The following is a 21264-nucleotide window of genomic DNA, read 5'->3' as shown; positions in this document are numbered from 1 at the left end:
ACGATTTTTCCCAAGAATGGTTTCTGGAAACATCTGTAGCATTTGTACACAGTCAAATGTCCATAAATGCTGACAGCATTTTACAGGCACATTTGCTTTGAAAAGTGGTCTTTTTAAAGTTCTGCATAAGCTGTTCTTACCCTATCTACACAATCAGGGCCTAAAGCTGGGGCATGCCAAGTCCCATCAACCTCCTGGGGCCCAGTGCATTATTTAGAAGCTAATATAGTCATGGAAACAAGCCGTCACAGGCCACCAAGAAGGGCAGCCTCAGAAGGAGCCTCTTGGGGAGGCTCTGCCACAAATAACAAGCTCATCCAGGGCCAGGCATAACTCCTGTAAGGAAAACTGGGAGGAAGAGCAGTGTGAAATGACGTGTGTGTGTGTGTGTGTGTGTGTGTGTGTGTGTGTTTTCAGCTGGCAGAATGAATGTCAGATTTTGGTTAATTCAACTTTCTATCATTCCCTATTATACCATCTTGGTACTAGCACCAACAAGCCACGTGACCTTGGGTAAACTAACATCTCTGAACATTAATTTCCTCTTCTGTAAAACAGGAGAACTATTATTAGTACTTACACCTCACAGGCCAGTTGAGAGAATTAAATAACATAAGCAAATAACATGGTGCCTGGCATGCAATGTGTGTTCTACAAATAGAAGGTATTATTTTATCATTATTATTAACAAAATAACCAAAAGATGTTAACCCTAAACCCCAAGCTGGTGAAACCTGCCAACAGCAGGCCAAAATCTTTCCAACTGACTACAGTCAGGGCTATTGACACAGGAGAGGTAACCATCCCCTAGGGTGAGCTCTACCAGTCCACCTGCCGCAGAGTTGCTCCCATGTCCTCCTGATTCTAAAAGCCAGAGAAGAACGAACCCGTCGCAGGAAAGTCCAAGACCATTTTTTTCTAGTGTACTAGCTGGCTTAAAGGACACAAGAGAAATATTCTAATCACTAGGGTTTTTCAAAAGTCCTACCTCTTTGCTCCAAACCAGCTTCCTTTCTCTCACTGAGATGCCTCTTTGGAATATGCGGTCACAGCCTCATCTCTTACCTCCCCCAAAGCTCCTTTTTAATCATGACTTTTTGTGTGTGTGTTTTTTTAAATTTTCCCTGTTTAGAAATGGAGAGAGAGGGAGCAGTAGGGAGGGTGCAGTGGAGAAAGCATGTTCTGACAACACAGAAGGCAGTAATTAAATATCAGTCCAATTTTTTCTGAACATTAAATTAGAAAATAAAAGCCAGTTTACCTGATGCTGAAGTAACTATAAACTGCTGTAACCCCAGATAAACTTCTAAATTGTCCTGAAGAACTGGAAACTGAAAACAAAGAAACAAAGATTTAAAAACTAAAAAACCAAAAAAACAGCATAAATGCAAATTGTAACAGCATTTCAACAATGAAAGAAGTATCTATGGTGGGGAGGAACAGGATAAAAACCTTTTCTCTGGGAAGCTTTATATGCAGCCAAGAAGAGGTGGCACCCTTCAGCACCTCCCACCCCTGGCAAATTCTACAAGTGAAACCACCAGTTAATATTTGGAATAAGAAAGAAAATAACACACCACTTTGATACTTTTTCTATTTTTTATTTTTTTTATTTTTTGCAGTATGCGGGCCCTCACTGTTGTGGCCTCTCCCGTTGCGGAGCACAGGCTCCGGACACGCAGGCCCAGCGGCCATGGCCCACGGGCCCAGCCGCTCCACGGCATGTGGGATCTTCCCGGACCGGGGCACGAACCCGCGTCCCCTGCATCAGGAGGCGGACTCCCAACCACTGTGCCACCAGGGAGGCCCCAGTTTGATACTTTTTCTAAACAAAGCACTGGATGCTGGGTATGATTATTATGACTATTATGTTCTTAAAAGAGGACATCAAGCCCCCAAATGATCTACACCTTCTAGAGCTCTGAGATAGGGCCCACCTCCGTTCAAGTCCAAGGAAAACCCTGCCTTTGAAAGAAATAGCAGATATGCCTTATTAAAGTGCATGGCAGAATGAAAAGACAGCCAAATTATTTGGAGTCAGTTTGCCTTACTCATTTAGCAGACAGGACCTTTATAACCAGAGCTCTACCTTTTCTTTCTAAAGGTGCTAACTCACCATTAAGATAAAATTAAAACGTTAATACGACAGGTCCCAAAGAAAGGCAGATGGCAAAATAAAATGGCACTCTCCATAAGAGAATACAAGATATAGCTGGGCTATGCAATGCAAAGCTGACCCTAATAAATTATCTTGCCTCTAGAGGAGAGATGGACTTAATGAAATCTCCTCAAATAACAAACAGCACTTAGTAAATAAAATCAGTCCTTATGACTAAGGATTCTAGCACATAAACACAGGCAGAGAGTACCCAGCAAATCATTTGTCAAGAGTGAGCTTTACAAAGGCTAACTTTTCAACGATGTAATTTTTATAAATGTATCTTCCACTTGGCTTAGCCACTTCTGAGCTACTGATGAAAACATTAGTAAAATTCATATTACACCCAAGAGTTTAGGAAAGAAAAACAGAGCTTTCAAATGTTGATTTTAAAATATCTGGGGGAAATGTTAACATTTTTAAATTTGAGGGTCAGTTATGGTAATTATTATTGTTTAAAATATATACACTTTATAATACTGGTGAGCAAAAAAGCCTTACTACTCGTGCTATATGCAGGGAAATAATTAGGCTCTTCGTTCCCCTCCAAGTGGTGAGTTACCAGTGTTGAGAAGGCGTGTGTGGGAAGGAGCTCCATCACTTTGGCCACTACCTCCAAGCTCTGGCGTAAGTACCGCTGCCACTCTGTCTGCTGCTGCGGGGCAAACACAGAAGGATCAGCTCTCCCAGACAGGCAGAGTCTCGTCATCTTCCCTGCCAACCTGTCCTCAACCTCAAGTCCACTCTCAGACATAAATATGTGAAGAAATAGCAAATGATGGAACCAGGTTATTTGGTATTTTAAAAAAGCTAAGCTAAAAAAAATTTTTTTAATCCAATGAATTAATTTCACAAGAAGCTATTTCCTCAAAAAGCAAATGATCCACATAGAATGACCTACTTTTCTCCCTATTGTCATAGGAATAAGATATTTTTAAAAAGCCACCTGTGAAATGCTCAAGTCCCCTTTACGTCATCCCAGCTATAGGAATTGGTTCATTACCTTCTGAGACAGCCCGTTACTAAGCACATATAAGTATAACCAACCACACCAGTGCCAGGCAAAGTATGGTCCTCAGACAGGCAGCATCAGCATCTCCTGGTGGTTTGTCAGAAATGCAAACTCTGTGCCCCCACCCCAGACCTCCTGAATCAAAGTCTATTTAACAAGCCGTCCCAGTGATTCTTATCCAGGCTAAAATATGAGATGCACTGGCCTATATCAAACAGGTAACGGGAAGTGAAGCTAAAATTCACCAAGCCTCTACTATCCACCAGGCACGTGGTCAGTACATCCACATGTGCTACCCTCACATGTTAACTGTCAACACAGGTCAGTTCAGATATACCCTTCCACTTTTGGGAGATGAGGAAATTAAAGCTTAGAGAAATTCAGCGACCAGACCTCTACCCCTTTCCTACCCAGGGTTGCAGAGATTCAAATCCAGGCCATCTGATTCCAAGTACAAGGCTATTTTGAACCCAAATATGGCTTCCCTCAAGGTCTTGACCATACCACAGTGGCTGTTATTTTGAGAGTCATACCAGTGACGTGAAATTTTTTAAATGCATGGTGCTTAAGAAAAAGGAACACTGGAGTTGTGTCCTTAAAGACATTTTCCTTACAAACGTTGGGCACACCAGCATTATTAAATTCAAGATTGATTTTAAGAGATATCAGTTTACAAAATATATATAGTCAAAAGAGACATCCTTTCATTCTAGCCTTATCATTTAAGTATCTCTTTAACTATTTCCACCAGCATCCAGCTAGCTTTTATTTGTTGCCCAGAGTGTGGGTGCAAGGCAGGGGAAACAGGAGGTAGATGCAGAGTTCTTACTAAACCACTTTTCACTGTACATATGGTTTTCTCTACTTACCTCTCTAGTCCATAGAGGTAAATGCCTGTAAAACTTTTTTTTACAGTTAATGAACCCAAAGAGACCAGTCGGATACAAATTTCAAATGCATAACTCAAACCATAAGACCACTCTGGCTTAAAAATAATCTCCAGAGCAAAAGGCCACGGGTTCCAAGGCTCCATTTCGATTCATACCACAGCATGACAATGAATAAGGTCAATTAGGATGTGCTGCTTACATCGTCATCCAGTGTCTCGTCATCCAACTCCTCCAACTGGGCCTGGTTGTATCTGAACTGGATTCGATTCAACACCTCCGTGAGCAAGAGGACTAGGGCGTCTTCGTACCTATGTGGCAGGGAGAAATTCAACATCAGATGAAAGGAGGCTTTTAGCCTAGGATTTCAAAAAAGCCTCCTGTACTGTGAAGGGAATGGTGTCTGTGTTGGATCACCATACACAAGAAGCATCTAAACTAAACTTAGTTTATGGTTTTGCAAGTGCTATGTGAGAGTGGAACAGTAGCAGGGGTGTTTGTTTATTTATTTAACTATGTTCCAGGCACAGAACATACTGGATTGAACCTTCTTGATAGATTGAACCTTTTATCATTATGTAATGTCCTTCTCTGCCTCAGGTAGCAATTTTTGTCTTAAAGTCTGTTTTGTCTGATATTAGTATAGCTACCCTTGCTCTCTTTTGGTTATTGTTTGCATGGAATATCTTTTTCTATCTTTTTACTTTAAACCTATTTGTGTCTAAAATTCAAGTGAGTGTCTTGAACAACATGTAGTTGGATCATGTTTTTTAATCCATTTTGCCAATCTTTGCTTTTTAACTGGAGAAGTTAATCCTTTACATTTAATGTAATTACCAATAAAGAAGGACTTACTTCTGCCATTTGTTTTCTCTATATCTTTTCTTCCTCAATTCCTCCAGTACTGCCTCCTTTTGTGTTAAATAGATATTTTCTAGTGTGCTATTTTAATTCCCTTGCCATTTCTTTTACCAAATTTTTTAAAGTTTTTTTCTCAGTGGTTGCCCTGAGAATTGTAAGTACTATATATAAATATCTATTAATTCAATGATTCAGTCCTTTTAACAACTGTGACAGGTAGGTGGTATTATCGGTACTTTTCTGATGAGGAAACTACAATTAACAGAAGCTAAATAAACTGCCCAAGGTCACAAAGCTAGCTGGTTTGAACCCAGAGCTCCCTAACTCAACATGTCATGTTCTTCTCTCTACACATAAACCACCAACAGGCTTGGAGCCTGCTCCACCCACTCCAGAAAACCTCAATTCTAGTCAATTTGTAAGAACACTTAAAACCTAAAAGGAGAGATGGAAAAAGCCTAAGGGAACAATGACCCTTTGATCTGTGTCTAAGAATAATTTCTCAAAGAAACATGTGGAGCCCTAGGCTTGGATATTTCCCACATGTGATAAGAACCTAACTCAGAAGACACCATAGTTCTATGTGACAGTTGCTACCACAAGGGCCAACAAACCACTAATTTTCAAGAACAAATCAAGTAGCCTGAATGCTTGCCTGTCCTGAAATGTTTCTACAAGAAGCTCAGACCTCATCTTACTCACAAGGCAAACCAGCCACGCTGGTTATTCAGCTCTCAGTGCCAGTCCACTCTCCACGTTTTGTGATGCTGGGACTCAGACTACACAACGCACATTTCTCCCCTGCCTGTTAGGCTCTGTCAACAGGGGCACTGGAGGAAAACTGGAAGGCAGAAGGAGGGGCAAAGGGACCCCATTCTTCCTGTGGGCTTGCTGTCCTGGCCAGTGTCACCCCAACAATGGTCACCTGGCAGTAATAATTGGTTCCAGCTTCCACATTCCCCAAACCAGCCCCATCACGAACTCTCAGAGGTGCTAGTAGCAGCCAGGTTACATCTTCTCCTCAAAGGATTAAGTCCCAGCTCCCTGGGGCCTCTCCTCTGAGCTCCTGTGGCAGTTGGGTGATACCCTCTCCTCGGAGATCTGAGCTCTAGCAGCATGGGGGCCGTCCCTCTGATATTTGAAATTTTAATGACACCAACACCTCTTTCCTTTGTACCACTAGCCCTAGTGGTGGAGCTGCTTCCCACAGTTATCATCTGTGTTGTCTCAGTGGTCAAGGACATGGAAAGAAGTCATCTGGTGGGACCTCTGGGAAAGCTTCTTTTGTCTAACCTCTCCCTCTTATTCCTGCTGCCTGAATCATAGGTGTGATGTCTAGATTCAGCATCCATCTTTGACTATAAGCTGACTGTGGAGATGGAAGCCATGCCTAAGGCTGGTAGAACAACAGGTAAAGGGATCCAAATATTAACTGACAGGGACTTCCCTGGCAGTCCAGTGGTTAAGACTCCAAGCTCCCAGTGCAGGGGGCACGGATTCAATCCCTGGTCGGGGAACTAAGATCCTGCATGCCGCGCGGTGCGGCCTAAAAAAAACAAACAACAAAATATTAACTGACATACCAAAAAAAAGGAGACACTGAACATTTGTCAAGGGAAAGAAAATCAAGATTATCACAGATGACACAGATGTTGAATTATCGAAGATTTTTAAAGCAGCTATTATAACCATCCTCCATGAGGTCCTATCAGCTGGAAGGTGTTTTGGACTGAACTGTGTCCACTCAAAATTCCTATGTTGAGGGACTTCCCTGGTGGCACGGCAGTTAAGAATCCGCCTGCCAATGCAGAGGACATGGGTTCAGTCGCTGGTCCAGAAAGATCCCACATGCCCTGGAGCAACTAAAAGTCCGTGTGCCACAACTACTGAGCCTGTGTGCTGCAACTACTGAAGCGTGAGCACCTAGAGCCCACACTCCACAACAAGAGAAGCCACCGCAATGAGAAGCCCGCACACTGCAACGAAGAGTAGCCCCCGCTCGCCGCAACTAGAGAAAGCCTGTGTGCAGCAACGAAGACCCAATGCTGCGAAGACCCAACGAAGACCCAATTTATTTAAATAAATAAATTCATACGCTGAAGCCCTAACTCTCAGTGTGACTGTACTGGAGACAAGGCCTATAAAAGTTAATAAAAGTTAACTGAGATCATAAGGGTGGGGCGGGCCTTAATCCACTTATATGAAGAGGAGGAGACATGAGGAAGTAGGAGCGAGTGTGCTCACTCTCCCCACTCCCTGTTCATGCACAGAAGAGAGGCCATGTGAGGTCACAGAGGGAAGGCAGCGTCTGCAAGCCAGGGAGAGCCCTCACCAGAAACCAAATCTGCCAGCACCCTGATCCATGACTTCCAGTCTCCAGAAGTATGAGAAAATTAATTTCTGTTGTTTAAGCCACCCAGTCAGTGGTATTTTGTTATGGCACCCCGAGCTGATTAAAATAGAAGATAAAGGATAATGAAAAAGAAACCTGGAACTTCAAGAATGAAGGGAAAGCAAGAGAACTGACAAATCTCTTGGTAAATACAACAGACTGTTTATTGTTTCTCTTAAGATCTTTAAAATATGAATGTTGGATGAAAGCAAAAACAGAACACTGTCTGATGGGGTTTTCAATGTACACAGATGTAAAATATATGGCAACCTCAATACAAAGAAGGGAGGACAAAAAGATCTATATGGTGATGAGGTTCCTATATCACACTTGAAGTGGTAGTATGTTAACTTGAAAATTTAAATATATATATATATATTTTTTTTTTTTTTTTGGCGGTACGCGGGCCTTTCACTGTTGTGGCCTCTCCCGTTGCGGAGCACAGGCTCCGGACGTGCAGGCTCAGCAGCCATGGCTCACGGGCCCAGCCACTCCACAGCATGTAGGATCTTCCCAGACCAGGGCACGAACCAGTGTCCCCTGCATCGGCAGGCGGACTCTCAACCACTGCGCCACCAGGGAAGCCCGTATATGTATTTTAATATACAGAGCAACCACTTAAAAAACTCACATAAAGAGCTATAGTCAAACACTCAATAGATACATTGAAAAGGAAAACTAAACTTGTGTGAAACAACAGTCTCAAAATAAATGAAGCAAAAACTGATAGAAATGAAAGGAGATGTAGACAAATCCACAATTATACCTGGGAGAATTCACCTCTCTCTCAGTAACTGATAGAACAAACCGGATAAAGACAACATATAGAACACCATCAACCAACCTGACCTAACTGACATATCTAGAACACTCCACCCAACAACAGCAGAATGCACACTCTTTTCAAGTGCACAATGAACAATCACCAAGAAGACTAGATCATAAAACAAACCTTAACAAATTGAAAAGAACTGAAATCACCCAAAATGTGTTTGCAGATCATAATCAACTAGAAAACAATAATGAGAAGACATATGGAAAATCCCCAAATATTTGGAAATTAAACAAACAACAAAGAGGAACTCAAGAGAAATTACAAAATATTTTAAATTGAATGGAAAGGAAAATGGAACATATTAAAATTTGATAAAGCTAAAGCAGTGCTCAGAGAGAAACTTATAGCATTACATGGTTAAATATACAATGTAAATACACCTATAGACCTGGATAGCTCAAGCCACAAATGTGATTCCAAAAGCACCTCAACTTCTTCTGAGAGTTAAATAAAATTATACACGTTAAGGTGACTACATAGTAGGTGTTTGCAAACATATGATGAATGAAAGAACAAGAGAACAAACAAATGAATAAACACACAGGGAATAAATAAACAAAACTACAAGTCAGATAACTATGAAGCACTGAAGCATAGTCCTGGATAGCTTTTTCAACTCAATGAAATAACTAAGATTCTATTCCCTTGCTCTCTGGGGCAGTCAACAGCATGAATTTCTCGTAGCAAGAGCTAGAAAGCTACTGAAGCCCTGGTACAACCCTAGTTAATACCTTCTATTAACCGTATCAAAATGCCATGTGTCACGATGGCACTTCCTCTCTATTTAGCAGAAAAACCCACTCAGAAAAAAAGGGCAGCAATTTTTCTCACGCTTACCCACATTTGTTTATAGTCCAACTGAAAGTCACCCAGAATCCCTGGCAGGTCTACGGCCAGCACTTGCCAGTACTTTCATGACAAAGGGGTTCACAGGACATGACTCAATAACTTCAGGTTGCTTAACTCACTTCAGGTTTCCTCATCTTCCTGTAAAAATAAGTTTCTACACAGGTGTCTCCCTTCACCTTGACAAGCATAGAGAGAAGGGAGTGAGAGAGAGAGAAAAGGGACGAGAACCAATACTTATTTACTGAACACCTACAGTCAGCCAAGGTACTTTACACACACTGGTTCATTTAATTTGCTCAACAACTTGTAAAGTAGGAACAACCATTCCCACAGTACAAAGAGGAGAAAAGGAGACTGAAATTTAGGTCTTCCCACACCACAGATTCAAAATGGCAAACCTGAACAGTAAACCCCATTAGCAATTTTGTTCAGCTGGGTATGTTACAGAACATTTATTCCATTAACACTGGGACTCAAGTTCTCTAAGTCCCCGCCAGTTCTGACCAAGAAACTCTTGAGGATCCTCACTGAACAAGGAACATGCAGAGCTCCAATTTCCAAGCTCCTAGGACCAAAAATAAATCCATGTACATTTGTGCTTCTAAATTCATAGCCTACAATGCCTATCACTTTGTTGTGATGAATGATACAAAACCTTTAAACCACAAGGGACAGGAACTGAATGCTGTCTCTGTGACTTAACCACACCTACGTTTTACATTTAAGATACCAAGAAAACATTCTTGACTACTTCCTGCAAGATCAGTTGCTTCTGAAATTCTGGCTCAAGCCACAAAAGTCCCCCAACTTCTTTCAGATACATTTTCTCAGCTGAAAAACATCTGATTGCATTTACATGCTCTTCATTAAAATGAATGTGGTAATTATCTGTAGCCAGTGCTCTTTATCAGTTGCTTCTGCAAAACAGTGTATCTCTAATATATTGGGATCTCTAATATAACCTAGAGCAGTGGTTTAGCTTTCATTTAAAAATTTTTCAGGGCTTCCCTGGTGGCGCAGTGGTTAAGAATCCGCCTGCCAATGCAGGGGACACGGGTTGGAGCCCTGGGCCGGGAAGATCCCACATGCCGCGGAGCAACTGAGCCCGTGCGCCACAACTACTGAGCCTGTGCTCTAGAGCCCGCGAGCCACAACTACTGAGCCCACGTGCTGCAACTACTGAAGCCCACATGCCTAGAGCCCATGCTCCGCAACAAAGAGAAGCCACCGCAATGAGAAGCCCACGCACCACAACAAAGAGCAGCCCCAGCTCGCCGCAACTAGAGAAAGCCCACACGCAGCAACGAAGACCCAACGCAGCCAAAAATAAATAAATTTATTTTAAAAATAAATAATTTTAATAAATTTTAAGAATAAAATTTTTTCAGTGCACAATTGTGTAAGCATAAGAGGTGAAAGGAAAAACATGTTAAGTTAAAGTTCAACTATTTTGTTTGCACACCTCAGCAGACTACACCCTTCTTTGTAGTCTACTACCTTAGACCACTAGAGGGTGTCTGACTGACAAGCAGTTCCCCAGAAGATGGTTACCATTTAACAGCATAAACCACAGACAAGCTTTGAAGGTTTGGGGTTTTTTTTGTTTTTTAAAGGCATAAAAGTGTTATACATGTATGTTTAAAAAAAAAAAAGTCATGAAAAATTAGAAAGCCTTATTTAGGATAATAATCAAATGATCAATGAGAAAAATCCCTAGTGCTTTTTTTTAAAATTGGAGTACAGTTGCTTTACAATATTGTGTTAGTTTATACTGTACAGCAAAGTGAATCAGCTGTATATATGTATACATATACATGAGTGTATATACATATACATATAACCCCTCTTTTAAGGATTTCCTTCTCATTTAGGTCACCACAGAGCACTGAGTAGAGTTCCTTGTGCTACACAGTAGGTTCTCATTAGTTATCTATTTTATACACAGTATCAATAGTGTATATATGTCAATCCCAATTTCCCAAATCATCCCACCCCTAGTGTTTAAGGTGGTCAGCAAGAACCACTGACAACCGTGACAACAGATGACAGATGCCTAGGCAGGCAAGACAACATCTGCAAGTGGGCTGAAAGTCTTTGCTATCCAGGGACCCTGTCATTTAACGCCACAGTCACCACCTCAGTCAAGTAACAGCAACATCTTCTATTACTTATTATTACTGTGTAGTCATTACTATGTCCATTTATTGAGTGCCAAATACGTGATCGATAGTGTGCCAGGTATTTTATATACAATTTCCTTGAATCCTAGCCATTCTGCAAAAGAGGTATCAGTATTAGTATGCTCCTTTTGCAAGAGGAAATGTGATTACCATATAACTTGACCAAAAGTAACACTGCTGCCATGAAGCAGAAAAGAAATTTAAACTGCACCACTGCTCCTTCTATTGGTGCAACAGTCTGCACAAGTATGTATTTTCTCAATGGAACCATATTCTCCACACCTAAAGCACATTTGTACTGTGCTTTAAAAAGCATTTTCATATTAATCATGTCCTCAGTTTATTCTTCCAACAAGCCTGAGATATGTGAAAGAATATCTACCACTTAAATATAGCAAAATCAGGCACAGTCCCAGAACCAAAGGATGCAACTGCTCAGCATACAAGAAAGAGAATTTGGCGGAAGTGTCTTTTCTTTGAACAATCTCATTCAACAACACAATTACTCACAGTGGGCAAATTCACCAAAAACAGGATCCACTGTTGTGTAAGAAGGTTTCTGACACACAAATAAACTACCCATAACCACATGTGACCTGACACCATAACAAGCTGGAAGCTATTTTGCAATCACAAAAATAGTTTTGGGAATGAAAGTGCAAATGCTAAACTTGGAATGCAAATACTGTTTCGAATTTTAAAAACGCATAAAACCTCAGCAATGGAAAGGGTTTTGGAGGCTCAGTCCAACTCTCCCCAGTTGGGGGGTCTCCTCACCACCTCCATTTGGCACATTTCTGGGGGAGGGGCGTTCACTATCTCCACCATTAACCACTAATACTATTTACTGAGCATCTGTAATGTGCTGAGCATTCTAGATATATTAGCTTCAAATAATTAGATATATAACGACCACAGTGTACAGGAACCATACTTTCTGCCTGCAAACAAGAAAAAATGGGCTTGAGAAACGTGGGGAAAAAAACATTTCCCCATTTTCTGTTTTTTAAAATAAAATTAGAAGTACAAAAATGACTATCTCTGGATTGCGGGATTATTGATTTTTTCTATCTTTGCTAGTTTTTAAAATAAATATTTTTTTCCTGACAAGTATTTATTACTTTATTTGGGAAATTTTCAAGCACATACAAAAGGAGTGAGGCTATAATGAACCCCAAGTTCCTATCAATTAAGTTCAACACCAATTATCAACACATGGCCAACCCACTTCCCCCTCTATCCCCAGGGATTTTTTTTTTTTTTTTTTTGCGGTACGTGGGCCTCTTACTGTTGTGGCCTCTGCCGTTGCGGAGCACAGGCTCCAGACGCACAGGCTCAGCGGCCATGGCTCATGGGCCCAGCTGCTCCACAGCATGTGGGATCTTCCCGGACCGGGGCACGAACCCGTGTCCCCTGCATCGGCAGGCAGACTCTCAACCACTGCGCCACCAGGGAAGCCCCCCAGGGAATTATTTTAAAGCAAATCCCATATATCATATCATTTTATCCAATAAATACTTCAGGTTGTATCTCTAAAATAAGGGCCATGGGGGAGGATGGGGACCACAAAAACATTATCATACCTAAAAAATTAACAATACATATTACTTTTTTAACCAGAAAAATGTATTTTTAAAAAATGAGATATTTAGGGGGAAGAAAGAAGAAAATGCTCAATGGCTTTACTACCTAAACAGCTTACATGACTCAGTTTCACTAAAGAGGTCTGACTGCATGGTTGCCTCTTTAGGCCACAAGAAAAACTGACAATAATGTTTATTTCTACTTATAAATGTTTCTGCGGTTTACCTGTTGAGAACTGCTTCCTTGTCTCCCAGACGGCTTTTAATTTTACTTGTCAGATAGTCCAAAAAGAGCGTCCAGATATCCAAACAAGAGAAGTAACCTTCATGAGTAGGCTATGGTGCAAAAGAAATCCAGACAATGAAATTACTTAACGCAACTACTCCTTAGAAACACACCCACCAGTGTTTACATACACCAGAATGCTACAACCATAAGCCTAGGTTCCCTCGGCTTCTTGGTAACCACAACTGGTGTCTTTTATTCGGTCTTCACGATTGGGCCCTGTTGAACCTAACAAGACAAGGGTACCATGGAACACATCATTAAGGAGATACTGTACTATGCAGGGCAAACCAATTTACAAAATAAGCCGAGCGAACACCTGTTTTAAAGTCTGAGACTGTGATGCGGACAGCTCTTACAGATCATCCAATTCAAATCTGTTTTAGAGAAAAAGAAACTGAGATCCAGAGATATGTTCAAGGTCAGGGGTAGGAACAGGTCCATTTAACCCCAGCCAATGCTCTTTCCACTACATACTATTACAAAACCAAAACTAAGTTTCAGTGGCTCCAAAGTGACAAGTTTACACATTTGAACATTAGGAAAGTAACATCTGCAGTCTTCCTACATAACAGATTGAAAATGAGCTCGTTAAGACTGACCTACAGGCTTTAGCTCATCTGCAAAGTAGATGTGTCAAACAGGCTAATAGCAACCTCTTACCAGGTGTCGATAAAGACAAAGCAAGGAGAAAAGAGCTAGGGTCCTAGTGCCTGGACCACTGCACTGATCAACTTTCTCAAGAGCCTTGAGATTCTATTTCATGCAAAATCCAAGCACTATATTCTCCAACATCTAGTCCTTCTCACACATATTCAGTTTCATCTGTGGCCCCCCAATCCCTTATATATCCACTCAAATTCTTGCTACCTACAAGAACTCTTTGGCTTTACTTGTGATTACTTCATTGAACCACATATTTGATGGCAGGATCAGATATGGAAAGAAATAATACCATCATCTTCTTGAGTCAGTTTCCTTCCATCTCTGGGCCAAAGAAATCCAGAAGTTTACAAGGGCATGTATGGAATCTGTCCAAGAGATAACTACCAATGACGGTGGTGGTGTACCCAGGCTGAGTCTGAGACAGAAAAACTGTAAACTTAAAAAGTGTGGCAGACCCCACTCACAAGCCACAGGGCAGCTCTGGAACTGGACTGCTACAGCTCAATCAGGACCACTGGCAGGGCCATCCTCAGAACACGAAATGAACCAGAAGAATAAGCAGAAAAAACAATAAGCCGTGTGGAAATAATATGGGTAGCTTGTGGACAGGCACTTGACTTGCAGCCAGGAGATGTAGTCTTGTCCTGGCTTTGGCTTGCTGTGCTTCCAGTAAGGAGGTCACCCAGCCGCCCTTCCTTGCTTTGAAAATAAATACCTACCAGATCCCTCACCAAAAAATATAACTGATCGATGCACGTGGAGGTGCTTTTGAGAAAAGCCACCATATAAATCCAAGTGTTATGGCTATGTCAAAGTAGTTTACAATTATACATGTCTTTCTCATGCGTTTGAATTGAGGATTTACTGTGTGGCTCAAGGCTGGAAAAAAAGTTGGGCAAATACACCCTCTGCAGGACCTGAAACACTACCATTCACATCCATCTCTACAGGCCCCACTGTGAGGCCTTATGCACTGCCCACAGTCTTGCCTTTGACAATTGCTCTGGGCACAGATTGCTAAGGTCATAAAGGCAATACGCTGACTGCACTTTTGTTGGAGTCATACAACTTTGCAGAGCCCTCATGGACCCATTTTTAAAATGTACCCATACTCAGATTTTTTACTTTTCAGATTCCAGGGCTGGTTAGTCACTAAAGATCCTGGCAAGTTCCTTTAAAAAACTAATGATACTACTCTTCTCTCCAAGTGGTTTGTTTTGATTTGCATAGGTCTAGTTGATCTTCACAACAGTCCTGGAAAGCGGAGAGATGTCTTTCTTCCTCCCATTTCACAGATAAAGAAACCACAAGTCAAGTCATCTGCCCAAGGTGACAAGATAAAGAACAAAAACAGAACTAGACTGTGGATCGTAAGACTCCCCCAGTCCAGACCCTTCCCCCATGCCATACTATCTCAGGCATGTTTTAAGAAGAAGGGGCAAAATGGAAACTGCAAGACCAAGAAGGAATTGGTAATGATACAGCAAGAGAAGGAGCAGGAAGACAGAAACCATATGTTTATACAGACACCTCAGGGGCTCAGCAATGGTGGAGGCAAACACCTGGTGAGCACTAGTGGCTGTGGCAGGACACTTAGGTGAAAGAAAAAATGCAGGAAAATAAACAGAAGAGAGGAAATGGTTACAGGAAGATACTACCACCATCTACATCTTATTACTATTCTTTAAAAATATGTTGACCAGGGGCTTCCCTGGTGGTGCAGTGGTTAAGAATCCGCCTACCAATGCAGGGGACACGGGTTCGAGCCCTGGTCTGGGAAGATCCCACATGCCGCGGAGCAACTAAGCTCATGCGCCATAACTACCGAGCCTGTGCTCTACAGCCCGCGAGCCACAACTACTGAAGCCCACGTGCCTGGAGCCCATGGTCCTCAACAAGAAAAGCCACTGCAATGAGAAGCCTGTGCACCGCAATGAAGAGTAGCCCCCTTTCACCACAACTAGAGAAAGCCCATGCACAGCAACAAAGACCTAACAGACCCAAAGATTAAATAAATTAAAAAAAAAATGTTGACCAGGACTAATATTTCCATGAATTGTAGGAACAAAAGGCAAAGTACACTGAGAATAACCCTCTAAACAAGAGAAAAGACACATTTTCCCACTTTACAGAGAACTTAGCTATGATAAAGGAAGAACATGCTGTTAATGAACAGTTGAGAACTTAAAGCTCTCTCTTGAGAGCAATTTAATTTCTTATTCTTAAACCTTATCCTAAAGAAATCTTTTACTACCAGCTCCTGGGCCTAGAGCGTGCCCTGCCAGCTTTCTCCCTCCCTGCCTCTCCAGCAAAGGGCAGCTTCCCCCAGAGCCCCTTCCAGGTTCCTGCCCCTCTGGCCAGTGCTCAGAATCGGCTTCTGCCTGCACCTCGAGGCCACCAACCCACACAGCCCAGAGTCTGCACCCAGAAATGCAAGTCCTCACACAGGAGGCCAGCAGAACACAGGGAGCTCAGCTGACAGTGACCCGCTGGTGAGGGAGGAAGACAGAAGCTTGCTGTTTGCCTCATGACCAATCTATCTCTTCTCCCAGTATGTAATTAAAACATATATAAATATATAAAACCACCACTCTCGGTTCAATGGAAAATGAACCCGTAGGATTCTAGTAAAGAATCATAGAAGATGAATATGGAAAGACCCGAAAGATGCCCACTGCAGTCTATCTCCCTAGGAAATTTAAAAGACTTATCCAAGGACAGAGACCTAACAGAAATAACCAGAGCTCAAACACAGAACTTTTGGGTCCACATCCAAAGAAGAAGCATCAGACATGCATACTTCAAAGCACTTTTTAGCTTTCTTCTACACCACGTATACTAAAAAGGTCCCATTTTACACAGGGAGCAAAATCGGAAGACGGTTCATTCCGTTTCCCAAACAAACCCTTCCTTTTGCCCCCAGCACTGGCTCCTTATCTCTCGTTCGTTTCTGCTGCACTTATTCAAAGGTATCTATCAAATCCTTCCTTTTTTCCTGGTCCCCTTTAAGATTTCTCCAGATCCATCTCAAATCTCTCCCACTTCTGATGCTTCTCTCCTACATCCTCACCCTCCTATATCTCATCACCTCTTCTATCCCTTCTTAGGCCTAGTGAGATCACCGTACTTCCTTCTTGCTCTGCACTCACAGGCCCCTCTATCAGACATCGTGTCACTTCTTTAACCTTTGATCCTCCTCCTCCATCCGCACCCTTCCAAATCCCCTTTTACATACACACACCCCTCCCAGCCTCCACCCTTACCTCTCCTCTAGCCTCATTAAGTTACAACATCAGTGACTGAAACAACCAAAAAAGACTGCTTGTAAAATCAGATGCCCTCACTGACCCAGCAGTTTCATTCCTGGTAATATACCAACATACAAAGAAAGAGCTACGTATGTTCATCAAAAGGCAGGCACAAGAATATTCACTGCAACGTGATTCATGACCACCAAAAACTGGAAGTGGCCCAAATCAGCAGTGGAGTGGCTTTTCTAATGACTTCCTATAAAACAATGAGAACAAACTACTGCCACACACAACACCGATGAAGCTCACAAACATAATGTTGAATGAAAAAAGTCAGACAAATCTACATTGTATGCTTCCATTTAGAGAAGTTCTAAAACAGACACAACTCATCTGGGATATTAAAGTCAGGTCTGGGGTTACTTCTGGGGAGGATGTGGAGGGGAGTGATGAAGGACATGAGGGGATTTCTGGGGGTGCTGGTAATGTTCTACTTCTTGACTTTGGTGGTCACATGTCTTGTTCGTTTTGGGAAAACTCACAAAGCTATACATGTATGATTTATGTGCTTTTCCATACGTGTGTGATAGTTCAACAAAAAGCTTTTTTGGGGAGAGTGGGGGGGGGCTGCACTGCAATGCTTGCGGGATCTCAGTTCCTCGACCAGGGATTGAGCCCAGACCACACCAGTGAAAGCCCCGAATCCTAACTACTAGGCCACCAGGGAGCTCCCCAAAAAGCTTATTTTAAAAAGATACACAAATGGGCACAAGTGATAGGCCATGACAGAAATGTTTAAAACTGGACTCTGATGATGGCTGCACACGTCTATAAATCTACCAACATCACTGAATTGTACAATTACAATGGGTGAATTGCACAGTAAGTAAATGTTATCTCAATAAAGCTGCTAAAATACATATAGAAAGAAAAAATATTGAGTCATCAGAATGCAAATTCAGTGAACGCAAGGACTTTGTTTACAAGGGTTATAGGCCTCACTCCTGGAACACAACAGGAGCTCAAAAAACGTTTGCTGAATGGGGGAAACAACTGGATCCACCAAAACTGAACTCTTGAGAACGTCACTATTTACAATGTTCTTGTGGGTAGTCTTAGTGACAGTTACAGACTAGAACTAAAGGCCCTAACTTCAGACTTTTTCTATATTTTGCTTCTTCAACATAACAGTGATTAAAAGCAGACTCTATGGGTTCAAATCCTGGCTCCACCGCTTACTGTATGACCCTCAGCAAGTTATCTTTATGCCTCAGTTTCTTTATCTGTAAAATGGGGATGATAATAATACCTACCTCATAGGGTTGTCATGAAGGATAAATGTGTTAATCTTCATATAGTAAGCACTATATAAATGTTTGACAAATAAAATAAAGAAGTTCTTTCTCCTGAAAATAACAAAGTAGACATTTTGAGTGGCAAGGGATAGACATGGGCAGTTCCAGTGCTTTACCTGATGAAATGTGTACTTGAACAAAAGTGTCAAAAACTCCACCACGGGGAACTGGGAGTAGGACTCGATTCTTCTTAGGTGAACACTCACAAAGAGCCGCAGAAAGTCAGTAAACTTCTCAATGTAGCTAAAGAAGACAAGAAGACAAAAGGTGACAATGAGAAACTCGGCCACCTCCCTAGAAGAGAACTCAAATTCAATCCAAATTTCTTTCAGTACAAAACTATACAGATTTATAACAAATATATTTTCAGTTAAAAATATAAAGGCCTGCAACAATTACCTACAGGTCAGGCAACCCTTCATTCCATTACCACCTGAAACATAGCAGAAAAGCAACTTTAATCCTCAGACACTATCTAGGTAAGGCATCTTATAAGCTAGCGTCCTCATATTTTCTAACTCAGTGTTATGACCCAATTAAAGTGAAAGGAAATGGTACTCAAAAGGTCCATGGGCAGATGATCTGTCATTTCAATGTGGCAAGTCTGCAGGGCTGGTTTTCTTTGCTAGGAGGCCAAAATATTAAAACAAATGTGCTAAAAACCCCAAAACAAAACAAGGCTATAGGAAAGGGATGGCATCCAGGTAAGATATATTCAGTCTTGCAACCTCATGTTCATGTTTTTTCCCCACCCTCTGGCTCCTGGTGCTAATTAAACATAGCACGTCCCAATCCATTCTAAAAGTGATTTCAAATCTAAGGGAGGAGGACTGTTAGAGCTGGACAAGACTCAAGGACAATTTACTGATGCATCATTTTAGAGATGAAGCCCAGAGAGATAAAGTGACTGGCCCAAGGTCACTCAGCCAGCTCACAGAAGAATGGGACTACCATCTACTCCCAATCCAGTGCTCTTTCTTTTCACATCACAGTGAATTCCCAATTCATTTGTATTCAAATATCATTTCACAGAAGAGTGTGGGTCACAGCTGCAAGGATAAGATATTTTTGTTATTGAATACACAGCACATCATCACTCTCACATTTCAGAAACTGTCATTTTAAGCTCCTAAATACCAAAAGGTGATTAGAAAATGAGATGGGCATACCTCCATAAACCACATTTCAGAGACAGATTAAAAAAGATAAAAGATACACTGGGCCTTAGCCAAATATTGAATGATGGTTAAAAGCAATTCTGAAACTCCTAACTGCAAAAAGCTGTGTTCGTTTTTTTTTTTTAAAGCAAAGATGTATGAGATAATAAAGGGGAAGAAGACTACTCCTCAGAAGAGCAAAACTGGCCCATAAATAAAACGTCCCATATTGTTCCTGGGACCTAGCACCCTGAGGGTAGCCAATCTGTGTGGCCGCCACCCACAGGTAAGCTTATTTGCAGCTTAAAAAAATAATAATAATTTGTTTGATAAGGATCATGGGGTCAAATACTTGAAAAACAGTAAGGCACTAATCAACTGTTTTTAGAGATAGGAAAGTACAAAAAAACTTCTCTGAGGCCTTCAATCACTAATACTCAAGAGCAGGAACTCCTCATTCCTCGCTCAGCCTATTACACATTTTTATGTGGTTATTCAAAGACATCAACCAGTTTGCTCTCTTTAGGAAGATGCACTCAATTCCCTACCACCCATTAAAGAATAAGGAGAAGTCATGGGTCAAATACCACACAATCTCAATTTTATTTGAATCTCCAACCCAATTTTTTTAAAGAATACAAGCAAGACTGTTCAGTAGCTAAAACTCCAATTTTATTTCACCTCATTTTCTTTCCCTTGCCCACCTTCTGGTACAGGTGCTAATGAGCAGTAGAAAGTTAGAAAAAAAGGCAGTAGAGGAGAAGAGAGGAAGAAACCTGGTTAAGCAGCTCCTAAACAACTGAGAATGGACTTAGCTGTTTAGAATTAGTGGTAAGGGACCCAAGAGCCAGGAAGCAAGCACACAGTGTTGTTCATGTCACCTTTCTGCTTCCAGGCACCTCTCAGCTTTCACAGGGCAATAGGAAGCATAGGATTAAAATATAAAACCAAGAGCACAAAAGTTACACGTAACAAAATCAGAACACAGATCATCCATGATGACATTTTTATACCACCCAAATGTAAGCCATAACAAACATTACACCACAAGTAAAAGTCAGAACAACTGATATCTGATGGTTGGTACAAGCAGTTGGGTTACTGTCGTGATTTTTTTAAACATATGAAAATACAGCCTTTCTTAACCAAAGCTAGAAAGGATATAAACATATAAGCTGTGTGTCTGAATGCTGATGTTTTTGAATTCAAATAGGAAGCTATTACCAAATAATGAAAAATAAAACCAACATATTACCATATCAGATTATGAGTTCTTTTGTGATTATACAAAGAAAATTTCACACAAAGCTTGTTTACAATGAACCAAACCAAAGTAATCTCATGTATCAATTTTTCCAACTTTAGAATAACTTATTAAAATTGCTAAATTTAGAAAGCACTAAAACTGTCTTAACTTTAGGCACCTGACTTTATATCCTGCTGCTTACTCTAAAGAAAAAGAAATGGCTTAACTCTGTATAGCTTAACAACAAAAACAAGCCAAGGAAAATTGATGAAAATACTAACAACTTTTGCTGCCAGGCAATCTATAAATATTTACTAATTCAATACAATTTATCTGTTTGAAAGTCTCTGAACAGTCAACATAATGTCCTTAATATAAGCTTCCAATTTTCCCTTTTGTTTTTACCCAGCAGTAGCACCATATTAATGAAAGCTGTAAGATACATAAATGACATCATCTGTAAGGGAAATATACATGAGACCATGCCTCAGCATACTGTGGAACCATCTGCTAAGAGTCCTTAATAAAGCGAGGCTAAGTGATTTT

At 41.2% G+C, this 21264-nt stretch overlaps 1 protein-coding gene across 1 annotated transcript in view; it reads right to left on the bottom strand.

The window, feature by feature from the left end:
• XPO6 (exportin 6) overlaps positions 1–21264 on the bottom strand; it is a 70871-nt gene that overhangs the window by 28169 nt on the left and 21438 nt on the right. The window contains exons 7-11 of the mRNA XM_065892274.1: positions 18432–18558; positions 12984–13093; positions 4260–4368; positions 2721–2813; positions 1262–1331 (exon numbers count right to left, since the gene is read on the bottom strand). Coding sequence (XP_065748346.1) covers positions 1262–1331; positions 2721–2813; positions 4260–4368; positions 12984–13093; positions 18432–18558 — 509 coding nt within the window. The remainder of the gene's footprint in view (positions 1–1261; positions 1332–2720; positions 2814–4259; positions 4369–12983; positions 13094–18431; positions 18559–21264) is intronic.

This window comes from Phocoena phocoena, chromosome 15 (genome assembly GCF_963924675.1).
Source record: "Phocoena phocoena chromosome 15, mPhoPho1.1, whole genome shotgun sequence".
NCBI classification, from domain to species: Eukaryota; Metazoa; Chordata; class Mammalia; order Artiodactyla; family Phocoenidae; genus Phocoena; species Phocoena phocoena.
This window is presented reverse-complemented; position numbering and strand designations above follow the sequence as displayed.